The sequence below is a fragment of the Emys orbicularis genome, chromosome 4, assembly GCF_028017835.1.
Source record: "Emys orbicularis isolate rEmyOrb1 chromosome 4, rEmyOrb1.hap1, whole genome shotgun sequence".
Taxonomy (NCBI): domain Eukaryota; kingdom Metazoa; phylum Chordata; order Testudines; family Emydidae; genus Emys; species Emys orbicularis.
This window is the reverse complement of record NC_088686.1, coordinates 22,981,868-23,002,859: the sequence shown is the minus strand read 5'-3', so window position 1 is coordinate 23,002,859 and position 20,992 is coordinate 22,981,868. Positions and strand designations below refer to the sequence as shown.

The 20,992-nt window shown below is 42.3% G+C and overlaps 1 protein-coding gene across 1 annotated transcript in view; it reads left to right on the top strand.

The window, feature by feature from the left end:
* The window catches only part of TECPR2 (tectonin beta-propeller repeat containing 2), a 65,930-nt gene that overhangs the window by 11,506 nt on the left and 33,432 nt on the right, over positions 1-20,992 (top strand). Inside the window, exons 6-12 of the mRNA XM_065404399.1 lie at positions 2,367-2,499; positions 8,785-9,270; positions 10,126-11,117; positions 13,100-13,283; positions 15,094-15,267; positions 17,407-17,587; positions 19,122-19,263. Of these exons, the coding sequence (XP_065260471.1) occupies positions 2,367-2,499; positions 8,785-9,270; positions 10,126-11,117; positions 13,100-13,283; positions 15,094-15,267; positions 17,407-17,587; positions 19,122-19,263 (2,292 nt within the window). The remainder of the gene's footprint in view (positions 1-2,366; positions 2,500-8,784; positions 9,271-10,125; positions 11,118-13,099; positions 13,284-15,093; positions 15,268-17,406; positions 17,588-19,121; positions 19,264-20,992) is intronic.

The window sequence follows — 20,992 nt, the reverse complement described above, 5'->3', positions numbered from 1 at the left end:
CTTCAAAAAGATCTCACAAAACTAAGTGATTGGGCAACAAAATGGCAAATGAAATTTAATGTGGATAAATGTAAAGTAATGCACATTGGAAAAAATAACCCCAACTATACATACAACATGATGGGGGCTAATTTAGCTACAACGAGTCAGGAAAAAGATCTTGGCGTCATCGTGGATAGTTCTCTAAAGATGTCCACGCAGTGTGCAGAGGCGGTCAAAAAAGCAAACAGGATGTTAGGAATCATTAAAAAGGGGATAGAGAATAAGACTGAGAATATATTATTGCCCTTATATAAATCCATGGTTCGCCCACATCTCGAATACTGTGTACAGATGTGGTCTCCTCACCTCAAAAAAGATATTCTAGCACTAGAAAAGGTTCAGAAAAGAGCAACTAAAATGATTAAGGGTTTAGAGAGGGTCCCATATGAGGAAAGATTAAAGAGGCTAGGACTCTTCAGTTTGGAAAAGAGAAGACTAAGGGGGGACATGATAGAGGTATATAAAATCATGAGTGATGTTGAGAAAGTGGATAAGGAAAAGTTATTTACTTATTCCCATAATACAAGAACTAGGGGTCACCAAAAGAAATTAATAGGCAGCAGGTTTAAAACAAATAAAAGGAAGTTCTTCTTCACGCAGCGCACAGTCAACTTGTGGAACTCCTTACCTGAGGAGGTTGTGAAGGCTAGGACTATAACAATGTTTAAAAGGGAACTGGATAAATTCATGGTGGCTAAGTCCATAAATGGCTATTAGCCAGGATGGGTAAGAATGGTGTCCCTAGCCTCTGTTCGTCAGAGGATGGAGATGGATGGCAGGAGAGAGATCACTTGATCATTGCCTGTTAGGTTCACTCCCTCTGGGGCACCTGGCATTGGCCACTGTCGGTACACAGATACTGGGCTAGATGGACCTTTGGTCTGACCCAGTACGGCCTTTCTTATGTTCTTATGTTCTTATGCTTTGCAAAACTTACCCCCCCACACACACACAAGTATTGCACTTACATTCTATAAAGAAAAAAGAACGAGGAGTACTTGTGGCACCTTAGAGACTAACAAATTTATTTGGTCATAAGCTTTCGTGGGCTAAAACCCACTTCATCAGATGCATGCGGTGGAAAATACAGTTGGAAGATCTATATACACTGGACCCTCGCTAGAACACGGGATTTGGGATCCATGCGTGGTACCGCGTTAACGCGGGGACTACGTTAAAATGAATTGCAATTAAAGTAATTAAATTTGGGATCCATGGCCGCGACTGTATTACATGCGAATTTGCGCTATATAGACGCGCGTTCTAGCGAGGGTCCGGTGTGTGTGTGTGTATATATATACACCTTTACGTTTTTTTTCTCCTGCTGATAATAGCCAACCTTAATTGATTACTCTTGTTAGAGTTGGTATGGCAACCCCCATTTTTTCATGGTGTGTGTGTGTGTGTGTGTGTGTGTGTATGTGTATATATATATATATATATATAATAAAATCTCTTCCTACTGTATTTGATGAAGTGGGTTTTAGCCCACGAAAGCTTATGCCCAGATAAATTTGTTAGTCTCTAAGGTGCCACAAGTACTCCTCGTTCTTTTTGCTGATACAGACTAACATGGCTGCTACTCTGAATTCTATAAAGAGAAAGCTATAAGCAGTTTCTCCAATTTAAAAGGTATATATGAGAGAGAAGACACACCTTTAGTAGTGTCATTATTATTGGGTTATCCCTCTATTTTTGGTACAAATTATATTGGCGATTTGTGGTCAGAGCTCTTCTCCCTCCCCAAACCACTCTCATTGAAGTTCAGTGATTTGATTCAAATCTCTTGGACAGGAATTAACGAATGAGCGGATGGTTAGAGAGTCAAAATCCTCAGTAGCGTAAAATTATGATAATGTCTGGTAGTTGTATGCATCATTTGCATTTTTTTAAATATTCCTTGTGTTTGGGGTCTCCAGACATCTCAGTATGAATTCTTCTTTGCTGATGCTCAGCACTATTGAAAATCAAGCCACTTATTTAGGTGCTTAAATATGGACATAGAAGCCTGTCTTTAATCACCTATTTTTGAAAATATTGAAGGCAGCACAGAAATGAGGGTGGCAATCCCATGACCCCCCCTACAACAGGTTTGTGACCACCCCCTCCCATCCCCTTTTGGGTCGGAACCCCCCCGGTTACAACACTGTGAAATTTCGGATTTAAACTGCTGAAAACGTGAAATTTACCAATTTTCAAATCCTATGGCTGTGAAATTAACCATAATGGACCGTGAATTTGGTAGGGCCCTAAGTATAAGTAGTCATTTTTTTAATTAATGCTCTTTACATGTGTGTGTTTTTGTTTTTGTTTTTTTTTAACAGGCTATAATAGGTGGCTTGGAAGGATCTGGTGATATTGTGTCTGTGTCTTGTACCAACAATGAGATTTTTCTCTTAAAGGGAGATAGAGACATAATAAGAATTTCAAGTAGACCTGAAGGACTTGTATCAATAGGTTTGTATAGATTTGTCAACTTTAATTTGTACCTTTTTAAAGAAAGTGGTGCATGGAAAGTGTTCTTGTATTGTTCCTTTAAAGAAACTTCCTCTAGCAACTTCTGTAGAATTGTCTCCCTGTTTCTTAAGATTACAAAAGGCCTAGATTCTCAACTGAGCCAAGTGTCTGCTCTTTGTAGCTGAAAAAGGTAACCATTAGAGAAAAGGTTATAGCTCTCTGCTTCTGAGGGTGGCTCTGCATTGGCCATGACTTGGGAACTGCTCTAACCTACTCCACCTGGCAGCAGTCCCCAAGAAACGACACACGAGGTTGTGATTGCTGGAGTGCAGCACATTCTAGATGTGCATTATCCCTTCCCTTGGTAATGTTTCATTGACAGTCTTTTCTAATTTCTTCTTGTAGTTGTGTTGGATAATGAGTTTTATACTCTTAAAAGTGGCCATAAGTATAGGAAGGGATCATAAGCACTGGATGAAATTGTGTCAAACAAAGGTCTTGCAGAGTTGAAATGAACTTGTTCATCTTACTGGTGCTCTTTCTGTAGTGGAAAAAGGCAGTATGAAAAATCATGGATAAAAATAAAACAGAAGGAAATATGCACTTGAACAATTTTAAAATATCAAATGCATCCACAGACGGAAACAAAGATTCAGATATGCTCTCATGCAGTGCAGATATCACTTTAGCATGAGAAATAGACATCTCTCAGGCATTACTTGCCGTTCTAGCATTTGGGCTGCTTAATGCCATTTGTGTGTGGTTTTTAATCTTTGCTCCAGTACTAACAAAATACCACTAAATAAGATATACAACAGTCTCTACAAATTCTAGAGACTTATTCTCTCTCATTTATCTTAATGCATAGATGTGCAAGAATAGCTTTGTTCTTTAAGCAGCACTTCACCCACAGGCCTCTTGTGATTTTTTTTTTTTTTTTTAAAGTGTTCTGGATACAATAGTAATGTTAAAAAAAACAATCATGACAATTAAATTCTTAAAATGCTCTTGAATGCAAGACTAGAGATCCAGACAAATATGCAACCTCTAATTCTGTGTGCTATTGGAAAGAAGTCCTCTTGGAACATGTTTTCTTTGATTTTGACTGCAATGGTTTAACTGGGGGATTAAATTTAGGGGCGTGATCTTGCAAGATGCTAAACGCCTCAATGGTGACAATGGGAGTTGAGGGTGTAGGAGTCTCTCTCAGCACTGCACACAGTTGGGCCCTGAAACCTAAAGGACTATGTCTCTTTCAATATACAGGCATAACTCTGGCTAACATTAATGGAAGCTTTGTGCAGACACTGGAGCATGAATTGAGCTATTGCTAAAATAACGTCATTTCAATATAGATGAGTTACATAAGATTACTGCACAGTATTGATGTGAAATGTTGTTGGTTTAGACAGCATACCTTCTGGGAATTAAAACCTTACTTTTCTTAGGACGCTTTCCAAGAGCTGTACTTCTAATTACTTAACAACTAAGGGTATGTCTACACTACGAGAGTATTTCGATTTTACTTAAATCGAATATGTGGAATCGATATTACAAAGTCGAACGTGTGTATCCACACTAAGGACAGTAATTCGACTTTGTGAGTCCACACTAACGGGGCAAGCGTCGACATTGGAAGCGGTGCACTGTGGGCAGCTATCCCACAGTTCCCTCAGTCCCCGCTGCCCATTGGAATTCTGGGTCGAGCCCCCAATGCCTGCTGGGGAAAAAAATGTGTCGAGGGTGGTTTTGGGTAACTGTCGTCATCCAACCGTCACTCCCGCCCTCCCTCCCTGAAAGTGCCGGCGGGCAATCAGTTCGCGTACTCTTCTGGTGAGTGACAGCGCGGACGCCACAGCACTGCGAGCATGGAGCCCGCTGCGACCATCGCTGCAGTTATGGCCGTTGTCAACATCTCGCACCTTATCGTCTACCTTTTCCAGAGGCAGATGCTGAGAAATCGGGTGAGGAGGCTACGGCAGCACGGTGAGGACATGAAGTCTGAGAGTGGCACAGACCTTGCACAAAGCACGGGACCCCGCGCCGTGAACATCATGGTGGCAATGGGTCATGTTGATGCTGTGGAACGGCGATTCTGGGCCCGGGAAACAAGCACGGACTGGTGGGACCGCATAGTGCTGCAGGTCTGGGATGAATCACAGTGGCTGCGAAACTTTCGGATGTGGATGGGAACTTTCCTGGAACTTTGTGAGTTGCTGTCCCCTGCCCTGAAGCACAAGGACACCCGGATGTGAGCAGCCCTGACTGTCCAGAAGCGAGTGGCCATAGCCCTCTGGAAGCTTGCAGCGCCAGACAGCTACTGGTCAGTCGCGAACCACTTTGGCGTGGGCAAATCTACCGTGGGGGTTGCTGTGATGCAAGTAGCCAATGCAATCGTTGAGCTACTGCTGTCAAAGGTAGTGACCCTTGGAAACGTGCAGGTCATCATAGATGGCTTCGCCACGATGGGTTTCCCAAACTGCAGTGGGGCTATAGATGGAACTCACATCCCTATCCTGGGACCGGACCACCAGGCCAGCCAGTACATTAACCGAAAGGGCTACTTTTCAATGGTGCTGCAAGCGCTGGTGGACCATAGGGGACGTTTTACAAACATAGTCGGATGGTCGGGCAAGGTTCATGACGCTCGTGTTTTCAGAAACTCTGGTCTGTTTAGACGGCTGCAGGAAGGTATTTACTTCCCGGACCACAAAATAACTGTTGGGGATGTGGAGATGCCTGTAGTGATCCTCGGGGACCCAGCCTACCCGCTAATGCCCTGGCTCATGAAGCCCTATACAGGCGCCCTGGACACTGAAAAAGAACTCTTCAACTACCGGCTGAGCAAGTGCAGAATGGTGGTGGAGTGTGCTTTTGGCTGTCTCAAGGGGAGATGGAGAAGCTTACTGACTCGCTCTGATCTCAGCGAAACCAATATCCCCATTGTTATTGCAGTTTGCTGTGTGCTCCCCAATCTCTGTGAGAGCAAGGGGGAGACCTTTATGGCGGGGTGGGAGGTTGAGGCAAATAGCCTGGCTGCTGATTACGCCCAGCCAGACAGCCGTGCGATTAGAAGAGCCCAGCGGGACGCGCTGTGCATCCGGGAGGCTTTGAAAGCTAGGTTCCTCAGTGAGCAGGGTAACCTGTGACTTAACTTTGTTTAAAGAGAAGCTGAACCTGCCCCCGTTTCTTTACCCGGTTAATGTTGACTATCCTCTCCAGCTACATACCCCGTTCACCCCGTCCCCCCCCTTCCAACACACGTTTAAAAATAAAATAAATGGAACTTTGTTAATGAACCCCGTTTTCTTTATTACGGGTTTCGCGGTAAAGTGTTGAAACTGGGACGCAGACTGTGGTGGGGAGCGGGCGTAGTGATGGAAAGAACGCTTCTAAACTCGAGGAATGACAGGCTCCTGCTCCTAGAGCGGTCCGCAGTGGTGGACTGGTTGTTTCAACGGAGCCTGCCACCCCTCCTTTTCAGGACTCTGTGTGTGGGGGCTATGTGACTTTGTGGCGGGGGAGGACGGTTACAGATCCCTTGCTGCGTGGCTCTGTGATCCAGGATAAGGACCGCTGCATAAGATCTCTAACCGCCCTCCCCCGCCACAAAGTCACATAGGCCCCCCCCCCCCCCCTAAGAACATGAAAACCACCTCCCAGACTGACCAGGGTGCCTAGTGACTGCAATGTGTGTGTGACCTGCTGCTGAACCTGCCCCCGTGTCTGTACCCTGGTAAAGGTGACTGTCCTCTCCAATTACCAACCCCCTTCCACTCTTCAAACACACTCTCCTCTAAAAGAACATGATGGAAACAGTAATTAACAGAAACGTATTTTTTATTAGCAACTACACAGTTAGGGGATGACACTGGGACGGGGGCTTGGGTGAGGCGGGAAGGAAAGGACTTATCAAATTTTTGGGAATGAGAGCCTTCTGGTACTTGAGCAGTCTGCAGGGGTGGAGTGACAGTTTTCACAGCCCCTGGTTCCCCTCCTTCTTGGGACTTTGGATGAGGGTGGTATGGGACTTTGTGGCGGGGGAGGGCGGTTAGAGAGAGACTGCAGCGGGGCTCTGTCCTCCTGCCTCCGGTCCTGCAGAACATCCACAAGGCGCCGGAGCGTGTCCGTTTGCTCCCTCATTAGTCCAAGCAGCGTTTGAGTCGCCTGCTGGTCTTCCTGCCTCCACCTCTCCTCCCGTTCAATGTGTGATCGATGGTATTGCGACATGTTCTCCCTCCACTGGGTCTGCTGGGCTGCCTCGGCTCGGGAGCAGCCCATAAGTTCTGAGAACATGTCGTCCCGTGTCCTCTTCTTTCTCCGCCTAATCTGCGCCAGCCTCTGGGAGGGGGATGCCAGGGTAGGTCGGGAGACAGTCGCAGCTGTGGGATGGGAAAAAGGGAGTGAATTCCTCAAAAAGATAATTTTTTGTGAACAATGAACATAGTCTTTCTCTGTGAACAAGACCATGCACAGCATCTATCACATGCGCACTCAGGACAAGGTCGAATTTTCGGCCTTCGCATTCAGTGCTGGGGTCTTGCAGTGGAGATCAGACAAGCGGGGCAGGACAGCGGAATTCGGGTAGCAGGCTGACCTGGTAAGCCGTAGACTTTTGGCTGCTTAAAACTTAAATTATAGCAGTGCCCTCCTTTCACGTTCAAAGCAATGCTCCTAGCGTTGGCCAGTTCCTGCTGCCGGCAATCCGGCAAGCATGAACTCTGCCCCTGTCCCACCTCCTCGCGGCTGTCCCCGGGAAAGATCCCTGTATGCTGCCCCTCTCCCGCCTCCACTGCGTGGCTGTAAACCGCCGGTTACAGTTCTGTAAAGGAACAGGCAAGCAGTCTCAATAGTAACATTCCCCTAATTCTAAGCAGGTCACCATGAGCGACATCACTCTGCTGAGGATTTCTGAGACAGAGAAAGAACGCATGCTGCGTGAAAGCCAGCAAAAACCAGGGCCGTATGCCGCCATGCTCTGCAAGGCAATGATCCCAGAGTACTTGATGATAGCCTGGCGCGGAAAAGTTTCCTACCACGGAGGACACAATAAGGCCGCTCTCCCCAGGAACCTCATTTAAAGGCTTTCCAATTACCTCCAGGAGAGCTTCGTGGAGATGTCCCATGAGGATTTCAGCTCTATCCCCGGACATATAGACCTTATTTTCCAGTAGCTGCACTGGCAAGGACTAAAAAGTAGAGCGCCTAGGGCAAACTAATCATGAAAAACCCATTGTTAATATTCCTGTTCTGTTCAAAATAATGTTTACATGTTTAAAACACTTACTGATTGATCCTTCCCCTGATTCTCTGTCCGGGTTAACGCCTGGGGACGGTTGGTAGGGGATCTCTGTGAGGGTGATGAAGAGATCCTGGCTGTCGGGGAAATCAGCGTTGTAAGCGCTGTCGACTGCCTCGTCCTCCTCATCTCCTTCCTCATTTTCCCCGTCCGCTAACATCTCCGAGGAACCGGCCGTCGACAATATCCCATCCTCAGAGTCCACGGTCAGTGGTGGGGTAGTGGTGGCGGCCGCACCTAGAATGGAATGCAGTGCCTCGTAGAAACGGCATGTCTGGGGCTGGGATCCGGAGCGTCCGTTTGCCTCTTTGGTCTTCTGGTAGCCTTGTCTCAGCTCCTTGATTTTCACGCGGCACTGCGTTGCATCCCGGCTGTATCCTCTCTCTGTCATGGCTTTTGAGATCTTCTCGTAGATCTTTGCATTCAGTCTTTTCGATCGCAGCTCCGAAAGCACGGACTCATCGCCCCACACAGCGATCAGATCCAAGACTTCCCGATCAGTCCATGCTGGGGCCCTCTTTCTATTCTGAGATTGCATGGTCACCTCTGCTGGAGAGCTCTGCATCGTTGCCAGTGCTGATGAGCTCGCCACAATGTCCAAACAGAAAATGAGATTCAAACTGCCCAGACAGGAAAAGGAATTCAAATTTTCCCGGGGCTTTTCCTGTGTGGCTGGTCAGAGCATCCGAGCTCGGACTGCTGTCCAGAGCATCAACAGAGTGGTGCACTGTGGGATAGCTCCCGGAGCTATTAGCGTCAATTTCCATCCACACCTACCCTAATTCGACATGGCCATGTCGAATTTAGCGCTACTCCCCTCGTTGGGGAGGAGTACAGAAATCGAATTTAAGAGACCTCTATGTCGAACTAAATAGCTTCGTTGTGTGGACGGGTGCAGGGTTAATTCGATTTAATGCTGCTAAATTCGACATAACCTCCTAGTGTAGACCAGGCCTTAGTGTGTGTTGTTCTTTTTGTTTTGTCAGTTTCAGATGCAAATTCAAAATTGCTGAGTCTGTTACCAGATTTGAGTCCCAAATTGCAGAGCCCACTATCTGTGGTTGTATCTGTATTGCCTGGCCCTTCAGTGGAAACACACCAAAAAATAAAAATGGTTCCTTCCTCCAGAATTATTGGTGATAAAAATGACTCTTATTCTTTAGTGAAAGATGATCTGGAAACAACACTGGTATCGGAGAAAAGTCTTGATAGAGTGGGGGACTTAAGCAGTGAAACAAGAAAAAGAGGCTGTTCGGTAGCTAGTGAATCAAGAAGCAGGAGCAGTTCAGTAAATTCTGTGGACAGTGGCTCTAGTCTCCTGACAAGTGGAGACCAACCATTGTCTGAAGTGCATAGAGAGAGTCAACCTTCTTCACAACGGTTCAGCATAATCAGCTGTGAAGACTTTGACCAGGAACTCATTGTAAATCCCATCAAAATAAAAAAGGAGAAGAAGAAGAAGAGGAGACAAGGTAAAAAAAAACAAAACACATTCTCTAACTCTGCCACTTCTTAGAATTATTGTCACCTTTGGTATCTGTTTCACTAAAAACATAAGTTTTTGTTTGGTTTTAAAGACAAGTCTTACGTTTATGATGACATGTCTTTCAGTAATCATTACTTGTCACCTAACAGTAATTGATCTGTAGTCTTGCCCTTTCACTTGAGGATGAAAGCCCATTAAGAAAGTAATAAACTTGTATCTTTACAGGAGGGTGTCATTTTTCTCTCTGCAGACCTCCTTGCTCTTTATTATTTCTATTCTGATTTTAAGTTTGTTTTGACATTTATTTGTAACATTATGCAAAGCAGAAAAAACCGTGAGTATAAAAAAGGGTTAATGCTAATAACTTCACTTCTGTTTTATTGTTTAATCTCTTTGTTACACTTAGAATATAAAAACAGTCAAATATTTTTACTATTCGCACCCATAAGCAACACTTCTTTGCCAGGTAAAAAGCATTTCTTTATGTACCATGGATTAGATTATATTGTCAATTCTTATTCCTAGTAATAAACTGGTATTACAATTTTGAATTCTTGCCTATTAAGATTACATTGACCATTCTAATAAAACCTTAATCAAGCTGTTTATATGTGAGTACAATACTTCTGCATTCTCACTGTGTCAGTTTGTGCCACCCAATGGAGAAGTGATATAATTCTTAGTGTGTCAAAATTTGGACTAACTCCAGCTTCTAAAAATACAAATTTCCTGTTTGCTCATTAACAGTAGAAATATTTGCATTCTTTTATTTTAATTGAACTTGGATAAGTTTTATTAATAAGAATATTTTTTTTTTTTTTCCTTTTTTCTCTGAGATCAGAAAATGTGACGAGGAAAAACCACAGCTCTCTGGAAGGTACACCAAATTATGAGCGTCAGTTTTCTGGTGATAGTGTACATTCTCTAAATGCAGATTCATTGTCCATGACTTCTAGCCTAATGAGCTATAGTATAGATCACTTGAGCACAGGTTCTCCAGATCAGGAAAGTGAGTTCGGTGTGGAGTCACATGCTGTCTTGCAGGAGGATAATGGCTCGGAATCATTCAGTGTGCTTCAGTCTCCATGCATTAGTACTGCAACAGATTCGGAAGAAAATGGAGGTACAATTGAATTACTAAAACTTCCTAACAGGGACAGTGGAATGAATACACCAGCTGTTACACCTACTCTGTTCTCCAACCCTCTCTTAATCCTCACTGAAGGCGTAGGGGGTAGCGATGAAACAGAATGTAATCCAAGCCTGCTTTCTGAAAATACTGAATGCCATTCTAAATTGTTACCCCAAGAGGAACAACAGAATTTTCCTGTGCTATGTAAAGTAGATGAAACTTTAGCTAGAATAAGTCTGAAGGATACTGAAAATGCTTTTGAAGAAACTAAGATCACAGACAAAGTGTCTTTAGGTTTTAATACCACATGTAATGCTGAAAAATCACTGGCACAGGAAAGAAGTGATGAAGCTCACAGGGGAGAGCAGCAGCCACATTGTTTAATAAATACTGCCTCAGAAAACCCTACAGATCCCCAGCCTGACATCTCTAGGGAAGATGTGTGTTCACAAGAGTCTGCGGTTTCTGGATGGGACTTGGAGGATGCAATCAAAGCTAAGTGTAGTGCTGCTGAATGGGTAACCAACACACACGATACCAGGACTGAGAAATCTGCATCCAGTGATGAAGAGGATATTTATGGGCATGGACTACCATATTCATCTTCAGAGACTAGTGTGACAGAAATTGGGGGAAGTTTTACTTCCCAGGATATGACCAGAACAAGCCTAGATGAAATAATGCTCTTAAAATCAGATCAGGTATGTGCTTCATTTATAGTTTAAAATAGTTAAGATGCCAGTATTCTAGAAGAAGCAATCACAAACCACCTTCTTCAGTTATTTATGGAAGTGTTTTCTTCTCATTGATCCAGCAAGTAAAATTCAAATGGGGAAACTAAGCATATCCAATACACAATGCAAATTATTATTGCAAACTTCAAAACAGTATACAGAGGGCTATGTTTTCAGTGTGCTGAAGGAGGAATGCCTGTTAACACCTGTTCAAAAGGAGTTGTTTGTCCTAAGTCAGTGAAAATGCTGTTGTGAACCCACCAGAAAGCAGTACAATACCAAGAAGTGCTCTAAGGTAGCACAATCATTTGAGTTTCTCAGGGCCCAATCCTGCAAGATGTTGGATACTTTCATCTCTCATTGTTTTCAGTGGGAATGGAAGATGCTGAGCATCTCACAGGTTTGGGGTCTTAATGCATTTCTATTTAATCTTTGCCTATTTAAATCGTAAGTTGACATGGCAGGGACAAGTGTCTTTTTCATGTTTTGTACAGCAGTGAGCACATTGATGCTGAAAGAGACATTGTCAGTTACAACTTAAGACTGGGTTTTCATATTATTTAAAATGTTGAGTTTTTTTCCTTCCTCTGTTTTTTCTCTCTCCTTCACTGTTGCTGTGTGGAAGAGAGCCACAGAAATAGCAAATTTAACTAATGGACTGTACAGTGGAAAGAGTGAAACTTACTACAAAGGCCTTGATCCTGAACCGCTGGTGATGGGAGTTTTAACACTGACTTTATTTGTAGCAGGGTCAGGCTCAAAGTGCTATTAAATACACAATGTAAGCAAATTGAAAAAAATTACAGGTCTTGTCTCCTTCAGCTACAGTAACCTTTTGGTGTAACTTGTATCAACAACAGGTAAAATACTTTGACTTGATGTCCCAAATAACACTCTGCAAACTAAATAAAAATGTAGCTGTGTTCATTTCCCTTAAGTGATATACTCTATAAATAGTGAAAGAAGGCTGTGAATTTCAGAATCTGGAGGGGAAAAACTCATCTTCTGCAATGTTTTGAAATGCACCTCAGTATTTTAGTTAATGTACAGGCTATGGAGCTAGTTATTCTACAGGACTCTAGCTTGGTAATATAGGCTGTAAAATCCATAATATTCCATTAACAAGCCTTGAGTTTTATTTATTTATTTATTTATTTATTTATTTTTTGTATAGCAGAGGGACCCAAAGGTGTCAGAGCAGGCAATTTATCCTCTCTCCTCACTCACAAGCGTGTATTCCAAAAGGGCCCTTTTCCCTTGTGTTAAATGATCATTAAAACATTAGTGAGGATTGGAAAGCTTTTGCATATTCCATTTTGGTGTTGCTGTTTACATAAGTAATTTGTTTGCTTCTTTCAATTAACAGGGTAATATTGATGGATTTTTGGACTGCCCTGGGGAGGAGGAGGATAGTGTGGGGTTTTGTTTTATTTATTTTTTTGGTGAGACTCGCAATCCCAGCTGTCATGAGTTCAGGGCCGGCTCCAGGCTTTTTTTTTTTTTTTTTTTGGCGCTTTGCCGCTTCGGCCGCCCCGCAGGTTTTCTTCTTTTTGGTTCGTTGCTTTGGCTGCCCTGAGGGGGCGGCGGTGTGGAGGAGGGGAGCGGGCTGCGCGCTCCGTCTGCCCCAGCCGGTGCCTGGTCTGCAGCAAGCCTGGCAGGACAGCCCGCGTCCTTCCCTGCCTGCCGACCGGCCGCCCCGCAGGGTTTGTGTTTGGCCCTGCATGAGTTATTCCTAAATACAGGTGGCAACATGTAGCACTATGTACTCAATCACCTGGCTGGTGATAGGATTGTTTTATCAAAGGCATTTATTCTTTTGATGTAATTTAATGTTTACATTCTGATTCTTAAAAAATGCTTCTGCTGTTTTATGTATGTATGCTGTATGTATGACTGTTTTCTTGTATATTTGAAGATACCTGACATTGTTCTGACTCTCCAGTTTTTAGTTTGCAGAAAGCTGGATGGGATATTCTGGCCCTGGCTATGGGATACTCAGCCTGGTTGTATCAGAAAAGTATATTTGGTGCCTGGACTACAAAGGTAGTCTCTACTGTAGTGCTTTACCTAGTGCAGGTCTGCGGTGGCAAAAGTTTGAAGATGCTGTCCAGCAGGTGGCAGTCTCGCCTTCAGGTTGGTTAAACTGCGTTTCACTTTTTGTTAACCTTTAAAATTAAAATGTATAAATTTGTGCAAATTAAGCTCTTTTTAATATAACTGTATAACTACATGTGGCGTGTATTCCCCTCATCCCAGTACTTCGTGTATCCGTGTCTATAGTAGTCAGTGAGGATTGCTTTGCTGTCTGTAATCTGACTTGTTTTACAAAACACACGTGGACCGAGTTCCCCAATTCACTTGCACCACCTGTCTTTTAAAAGTTGTGAAAAGGCTATCTTGGCTCATGTGGCTGCATTCCTGGAATATTAAAGTACTGTTTTCTAGCATAAATGGCTGTTCTCAAAATAGCAGAATATGAATTTGTTTGTTGAGCGGTTTTAAATATACCGCTGATGCATTATTGAATCTTTTTATTTTAGCTTCTCATTTTATAGTTAAATTGTGAAATAAGAGGTTATTTTCTGAACAAAATATCATGTTTTATTTGAAAAATACCTACTCCTAAATAAGACTTTCTAATTAAAATGTAGCTTTGATATAAAAGTGAACTTACCACCACCCCTTCTCCACCCTCCATTCCCAGCACACACATTGTTATATTTTGACTGACTTTTTTAAAATTTATTTTTGGTGGCCTGGGAATGAAAGTTGGGATGGGTGGGAGGGAACAGGTTTTGGATGTGGACTTGTACCCTGTTCACCTTTTCAGATTGCTCCAGTGCTGGTATGATTGTAAGCAGGTTTCTCAACCATTTTCTCATTCTAGTCTCCTCCCATAGCATGATTTCTTTTTCCGTCTCTTGCCACTTAAAGCAGCTGATAACCTTACTGCCCTGTCTAAAGGATAGGAAGAGGTACTTCTTCAGTTTCTTGTTAAATTGTCACATTTGGTCAGTGACTGAACCCTGATGGGGATCTGATAGCATTTATAAGAGTATGTAAACAGACCAAAGAGGAGAAAACAGAATCAAATAATGCAATTCTGGGTATTGTATTTCCTGTTCTGTGTAAAGGCTATTAATGTATCAGTATGCTGCACTGATTGCCATTTGAACTCACAAGCATGACATGTTTAGATTTTGAATTCCATTACACTGCTCTGTTACCTTTTCATGATAGGACTGTTTACAAAGCAAAATTTGGGCCAGATTTTGAAAACTAGCTCCTGAAATTGCATCTGTAAATTCTGTCTGCTTGTACTACTGACCTCTGCTCTGTGGAATGTCACACCTGTTCAAGTATTTGACTGTCACTCACCAGTGGCTGACCTACAGAGATTATAAACTTTAACTTTACTACTGCTAATGAGCTAATAGAGAATATACATGTTACAGAAATTTGTCTTGTGCTGCATATATGAATTTTTTTTTTTTAACCTGACAACTGTGATTAGCTACGGGATTAGTGTGTCTGTCTGTAGAAGTAGCAGGTGTGTTTCAGAAGTTAGCATTGGGGCCATCTGTAAATTTGGCCTTTAAATATTTGTTTCATTTGGCACGGGATATTGTGTGTTTGATATTTTGAAAATAACCATGACTAGAGAGTGAATGAGGTAAAAACATTTTTCAGTAAGATTTAGTCTGTGGCAATATATATGGTTCAGCAACTCTCTGTAAAGCTGGTAACTGTTGTCTCCCTTTAAAACATTTTACAAATGTAACGTTATGTAAGATTAATAAAGATTTGCTAAATTTTGCATTTTTCTGTTAACTTGGCTGGCATTAATCTTTTCTGTTAATAATTTTGTTGTGTGTACAGTAGACCAGCTGTCTCTAAAGTTACAATCAATATTTGGTATCACCCACCATTCATTTTTATACAGGGGCTCTTCTCTGGAAGATTGAACAGAAAACTAACAAAGCATTTGCCTGTGGAAAAGTAACCATAAAAGGAAAGCGCCACTGGTATGAGGCTTTACCTCAGACAGTATTTGTAGCTTTAAGTGATGACACTGCCTGGATTATCAGAACTAATGGAGATCTGTATCTGCAAACAGGTATTTAAACTGTTGTCTTACAGTTTTTGTAAATGAGAATCAGAAGTGCGTAAATCTGTGAAATCATCATGATTTGGTTTAAACCATGATCCAAATCCAGAATGAAACTGTTACATATTCATGGCAGAGAAATTCTTTATCTTGGGAATCAATTATGAGATGTTATAATACAAGCCAAGGAAAGATTGTTTGTATTACCATAGCAACTAGCCCAAATCGTGGGCCAGCACCCCATTGTGCTAGATGCTGTACAAATACAGAACAAAAAAAACAGTCCCTGCCCTCAGTATCTTATAGATGGGGCGTTTTGCAATAGGGAGGCGACTAACAGCTCTGTTTTAGCCATGTTGAGCTTGAGCTGATGGCTAGAAATCCACAGGAGAGGTCAGAAAGAGGCCTGTATTTTCATTTGTACATAAGGAGACAGGCTTGGAATAGAGAGGTGGTGGCTGAATTTGTATTTACACATGAGATTACAACTCCTCTCTGCATAGACGGGGGGAGAAGAGGGAGAGCAAGGACAGAGTCCTGTGGAACAACCACAGAAAGTTGGAGGGGGGATGAGGAGGGCCCTTGAAAGGACACTCTGAAGAAGTTATTCAAGAGTTAGGAGGGGAACCAGAAGAGGGCAGAGTCATGGAAGCCTGGGGTGGGGGTGAGGGTGGGGGTGGAACGACAAGATTTCCAAATGGTTATCGCAATTCTGCCTTATCTTGCACTTAAAATGGGTCATATTCTGTTCAATTTTCTCAAGTATATCTAATATGTATGTGTAATAAAAAATTAAATATATATACATTCTTTGTAATTGCTCTACTTGAGGAAACTTAAATATCCAGCATATTTTCAAGAATATCCTCCTTTTAAATTAAATTGTTAATGGGGTTGACTAGTTAGCAAAATCAAGCAACTTGCCCAGGACCATGCAGTACTATTCAGCAGTGATAGTGATGGTAGCAAATGAGTTTGGCTCCACACATTGAGAGCTATGTGGAGTTTTTTAATCCGTATTTTCCTCTCTTGCTGGACGGTGGTTTAACAGCTTGCGTTCTACCATTTGTGGATTTCATAGATAGACTTAGATGCCAAAGTAAATCCTCCAGTGTGTGTCTCTTTTAACACAAGGCAACCAGGAAGAAAGACAGTAACGGTAGGGTGAGAACAATCCCTTCAGTACCTCCAGCATCCCATCTAACAGTTGCACCAGGAACTTGTGCCCCCAAGTTAGAAGCTGACTACTATAACTTCCTTTTTGGTATCCCCTAGACTGATGATAGTCAATCAGCTACCTCTTGCTTCAGAAGCATGAGAACTTGAGAAAAAGCTAATTCTCTCTTGAGCTTTTCCCTCACAGACATGAAAATCCAATTTGTATATAGTTCTGGACAGGAATATATGCAATTTAGAAGAATGGATGTGTCTAAATGTGTACCATAATTGTCTAACATCTTTTGATATTACAAGAGCTTTCACCTGTTGAATCATTCCAAGTCATTTCTAGTCTGTTTATTGATTAACATTTTATAAATGGAGATTCCTGATACTGCTACTTGGAGGAGGGAAGGAGAGGAAATTGCAGAATGGTGGGCTCTCCACGAAGTTACTAAACTGAAAATGTTTGAGTTAAATATTCTAGCTTGATGTACAGTGTTTTGTTTGTTAAAGTATAAACTGAACATTTCTACACTAAGGGCTGGTCCACACTAACCCCCCAGTTCGAACTAAGATACGCAACTTCAGCTACGTGAATAACGTAGCTGAAGTCGAAGTATCATAGTTCGAACTACAAGGTACTTACCGCGGGTCCACACGCGGCAGGCAGGCTCCCCCGTCGACTCCGCATACTCCTCTCGCAGAGCAGGAGTACCGGTGTCGACGGCGAGCACTTCTGGGATCGATTTATCGCGTCTAGACAAGACGCGATAAATCGATCCCAGAAGATCGATTGCTTACCGCTGAACCCGGAGGTAAGTATAGACGTACCCTAAATGTTAAGTCTATGGAGATTACAGTAAAGTGAATATACAAGAAAATGTTAACATGCTCATTGAATTTTTCCCTTTGTGCTCTAACTTACCTGATTTGACAACACCACTTAATTACAGCAGCCACGCCTTCTCTTCTTTGTTTTGTTTCCAGGCCTGAGTGTGGATCGTCCATGTGCCAGAGCAGTAAAGGTTGATTGTATGTATCCGCTATCTCAAGTTACATCCAGAAACAATGTAGTGTGGGCACTGACTGAGCAGCGGGTGCTTCTCTATCGAGAGGGAGTAAGCAGCTTCTGTCCTGAAGGAGAACTGTGGAAGTGTGATATTATCAGGTAATTGGGCAGTGTTTAATCAGAATGACAGAAAAGGTTGCTTTCATTCATGGGTATTTCATCTTACGGTAATTGAACCACTCACCTCTTGCTTATAAAGCGTTTTGCATCCAAATTGTAATCCTCAGGTTACCTTATCAGTGCATCTTGTTACGTCACACTTTAATCAGTCAGTGGGCAAAAAAGGACAGTACTTGGAAGACATTTATTGGTGGTGAATGGGGAATGTTTAACAGAAGCGTGTATGGGAGGGAAAACAGTGGAAGAATCCTTGAAATGTGAATTAATGAAATAGGCCTTTTTTACACTGTTTAGTTCTTTCATTTGTGCTATAATGGTGCTCCCATTATTTAAATTAGATCTCCAAATATTTAATAGTTTATTTTTCAAGAATACATGTATATGTTTACAGTTGACTTTGTCAGTCAGTCACTTACAAGACTAGAAGTTGCACTGGATATCTCACCCCCAAATTCACCTCAGATACAATTGGGTAGTATATTTTACTTCTGTAGCTAGTTTCACCAGAATTCCTGCTTTTTAGCTTATCAGCAACAGACCAGTTTGTTCTGCCTTCCTGATCCAGAGAGTAGTTACATCCTATATTATCTTGTAAAATGTACGGAAATGTGTCCATTCTTGCATATATGGCATTGATTTCTTTCCCAATAGGTAATTACTTTAACATTAGCCTTTAACCTGACCCTTGTATTTAATTTTTATTTATTTTTTTGAAAGATTAGAGGGGGGGACGGGACTAATGTTCAAATCTACAACTTGAATCCAATTATTACATCGAGGAAAGTTGAATCTCTTCTATGTAAATACACAAGACTGACTTATAAACCAGGTATCCTGCATGTTCTCAGACTTGACTTTTAGGACTGTTCAAATCAATGCAAATTGAGATTTCTGAACTATTCTGGAAGGCATGTTGGAAGTGACTATCAGAATAGGATTGCCAACTTAACTTTTTTTATTTTAAAAATACTGTTTATAGTGATCAGTTTTCTCTGGGCTTAGACGTGTGATTGTTTCATACAGGAAGCTTTTGTAATCAAGATCAGCTTCTGTCCTTATTGTATAGTCATAACCAGTTCAAGATTATGCTGTCTGTGCTCTTAATGTTCTAGTCACAATGGAGAGAAACAAAATCAAAACAAAACAAAAAAAGCTTGTGACATTACATTTTAAAGTTTTTGCAGAAAATCGATAGCTACTATTTTTATCATTTCTGTACTGTTATGTGCTGAAGAATTAAACACTGGTCCATTATGATATTTGTAGTCTTGATATTCACATAAAACAACTCCAGGAGGCTTATTCTTGCTTTTAGAATTCTACTCGTAGGAAGATATCTAATAAAATTTAAGTTACTGGATAAATATGGAGATGTCCAAAGATGTGTTTTATTTTACATGTTGGTAGTACCATATGAAGAACTTCTTTTCCACTCTAGTTTCTTATTTATTTTGAAGGTTTTAAGGAAGATTTTAATGTGTTATGTATTTTAAAACGTCTTTTGCATTTGCAGTGAAATGCAAGCTTTGGAACCAGTGTGCATAACGCTTGGAGACCAACAGACGTTATGGGCTTTGGACATACATGGAAATCTATGGTTCAGAACTGGTGTAGTTTCAAAGAAACCGCAAGGAGATGATGACCATTGGTGGCAAGTATGTACTCCTTATTCAGCTTTCAGTAAAGTCCACCATTCCATCGTTGTGATGTTTTCTTGCAGGGATCCCAACCTAAAAATATCAAGAAATAATTGCTTGGAGGCTTACAAGCATTATTAATACACCTGTAATGGAACGACCAGACTCTGGTGGCTGAGGCCCATTTTTAAATCTGTTCCCTGAAAGGAGTTAAACATTGCAATATCAGCCAGAGGAAAAATAAAACAGTGACAGGACAGTTTCCTTTAGCCCAATTAAAAAAAAAAATGCAGGGAGGCTGCTTTTCACCTAATCCAACTAGTTCCAAAGCACACAGGACTGCTTCCTTCAGCCACAGAGTCTGTAAGGGGAAAACGATGACAAAAACAATTCTTACTGGGCTTATTCTCAGGAATCCGTATAGAATCCCTGATCATGTTGTTCACATCCTTACTTATGTTTTGGGGTCTTTGTTCCCCCCGATCATCTCTGGAGGAGGCGGATTGTCCACTCCTCCGCCTGTCTTTCCTGAGTGGTTTAGTCAAAAATATCTTCCTGTGTGTGTGTGTGTGTGTGTGTGTGTGTATATGGAATTTTGTATTGGAGCAGCATGGACAACATAGTTTTGAGATGACATCTAATTTCATCAGTAAGTTGTCTTACCTTGATGCACATTCCCATAAAAGCAGGAATTACCTCCTTTTTTTGAATGCTCTAAAGCATGGTTATACTTAGTTGCTTATAATAGAGCTTGGGCAATTAACCATATAGTCTCTCACCTTCTTGGGTCAGGGCCACTAAGGAGCGGTTGCTGAAAGCCATTAACATGAGTTCAAACAGCTCACGTGAGTCCCATGGATAGTCTTCCTCTGGGGAAGCTAAATGAAGCTATATGAAGATCCATCTCTTTGTTGCCAGGCTCCAGGACAATTTCAGGGAAGAAGAGAGATTCTTTTTTCCCCTCTGACCATTCCCCAAATGAAGGGACTTCAGGTGCAGCAGAGTTCTGCAGTACTTGAAATAGATAAAAATACCAAGAAATTTTGGACAGGTGTTTGTTTTTGGTTAGGGTTTTTTTTATTTTTTTTATATAGGAAGCTGTTATCTGTTATGTGATTCTGGGTTGTAATCAAGGCTCCTAAAACTTAAATCCATCAAAACTCAAGAGGACTCAAACTTGTTTCTTCTTCCACTCACTCAGTAGAGAGGTTCCTGAGGTTCACTCAGGAACACTGTTCCTGAGACTCCTGAACCTTATTCAGAAGGCAGATGAGGCATCTTTTTATCATAAGCGTAGTTTGACTTCTATATTTGGGGTGGCAAGGTGTGGGGGAGTGAGGCTTGGTGGGGGATCCAGGTGTGTGGGGAGGTGGGCCTCGATGGGGTATCCAGGTGTGGGGGGGTAAGCCTAGATGGGGTAGGGATTCAAGTGTGTGGGAGGGGCTTAACAGGGAGTCTGGGCACGGGGCTCAGTGGAAGAAGTTCTGGGTGTGTGCGTTTGGCAGGGTCTGAATGCAAAGGGGTTGGGCAGATTGGGGGGGCAGCTTCCTATACAGTGACCCCTTCTCCCCATGGCTGAGGAGTGATTAGGGACAGGAACTGGGGGAGGGGTGCAGAGCTTCTTGCAGCCGGGGAGGTTTCTGGGGGTGAATCTGACCTGGCCCCAGCTGCTCCAGGGGAAGAGGAAGTCCTGTTTCTCTTCTCCCCCACCCCCAGCAGCTGAGCCAGGTGCAGAATTCCAATTACC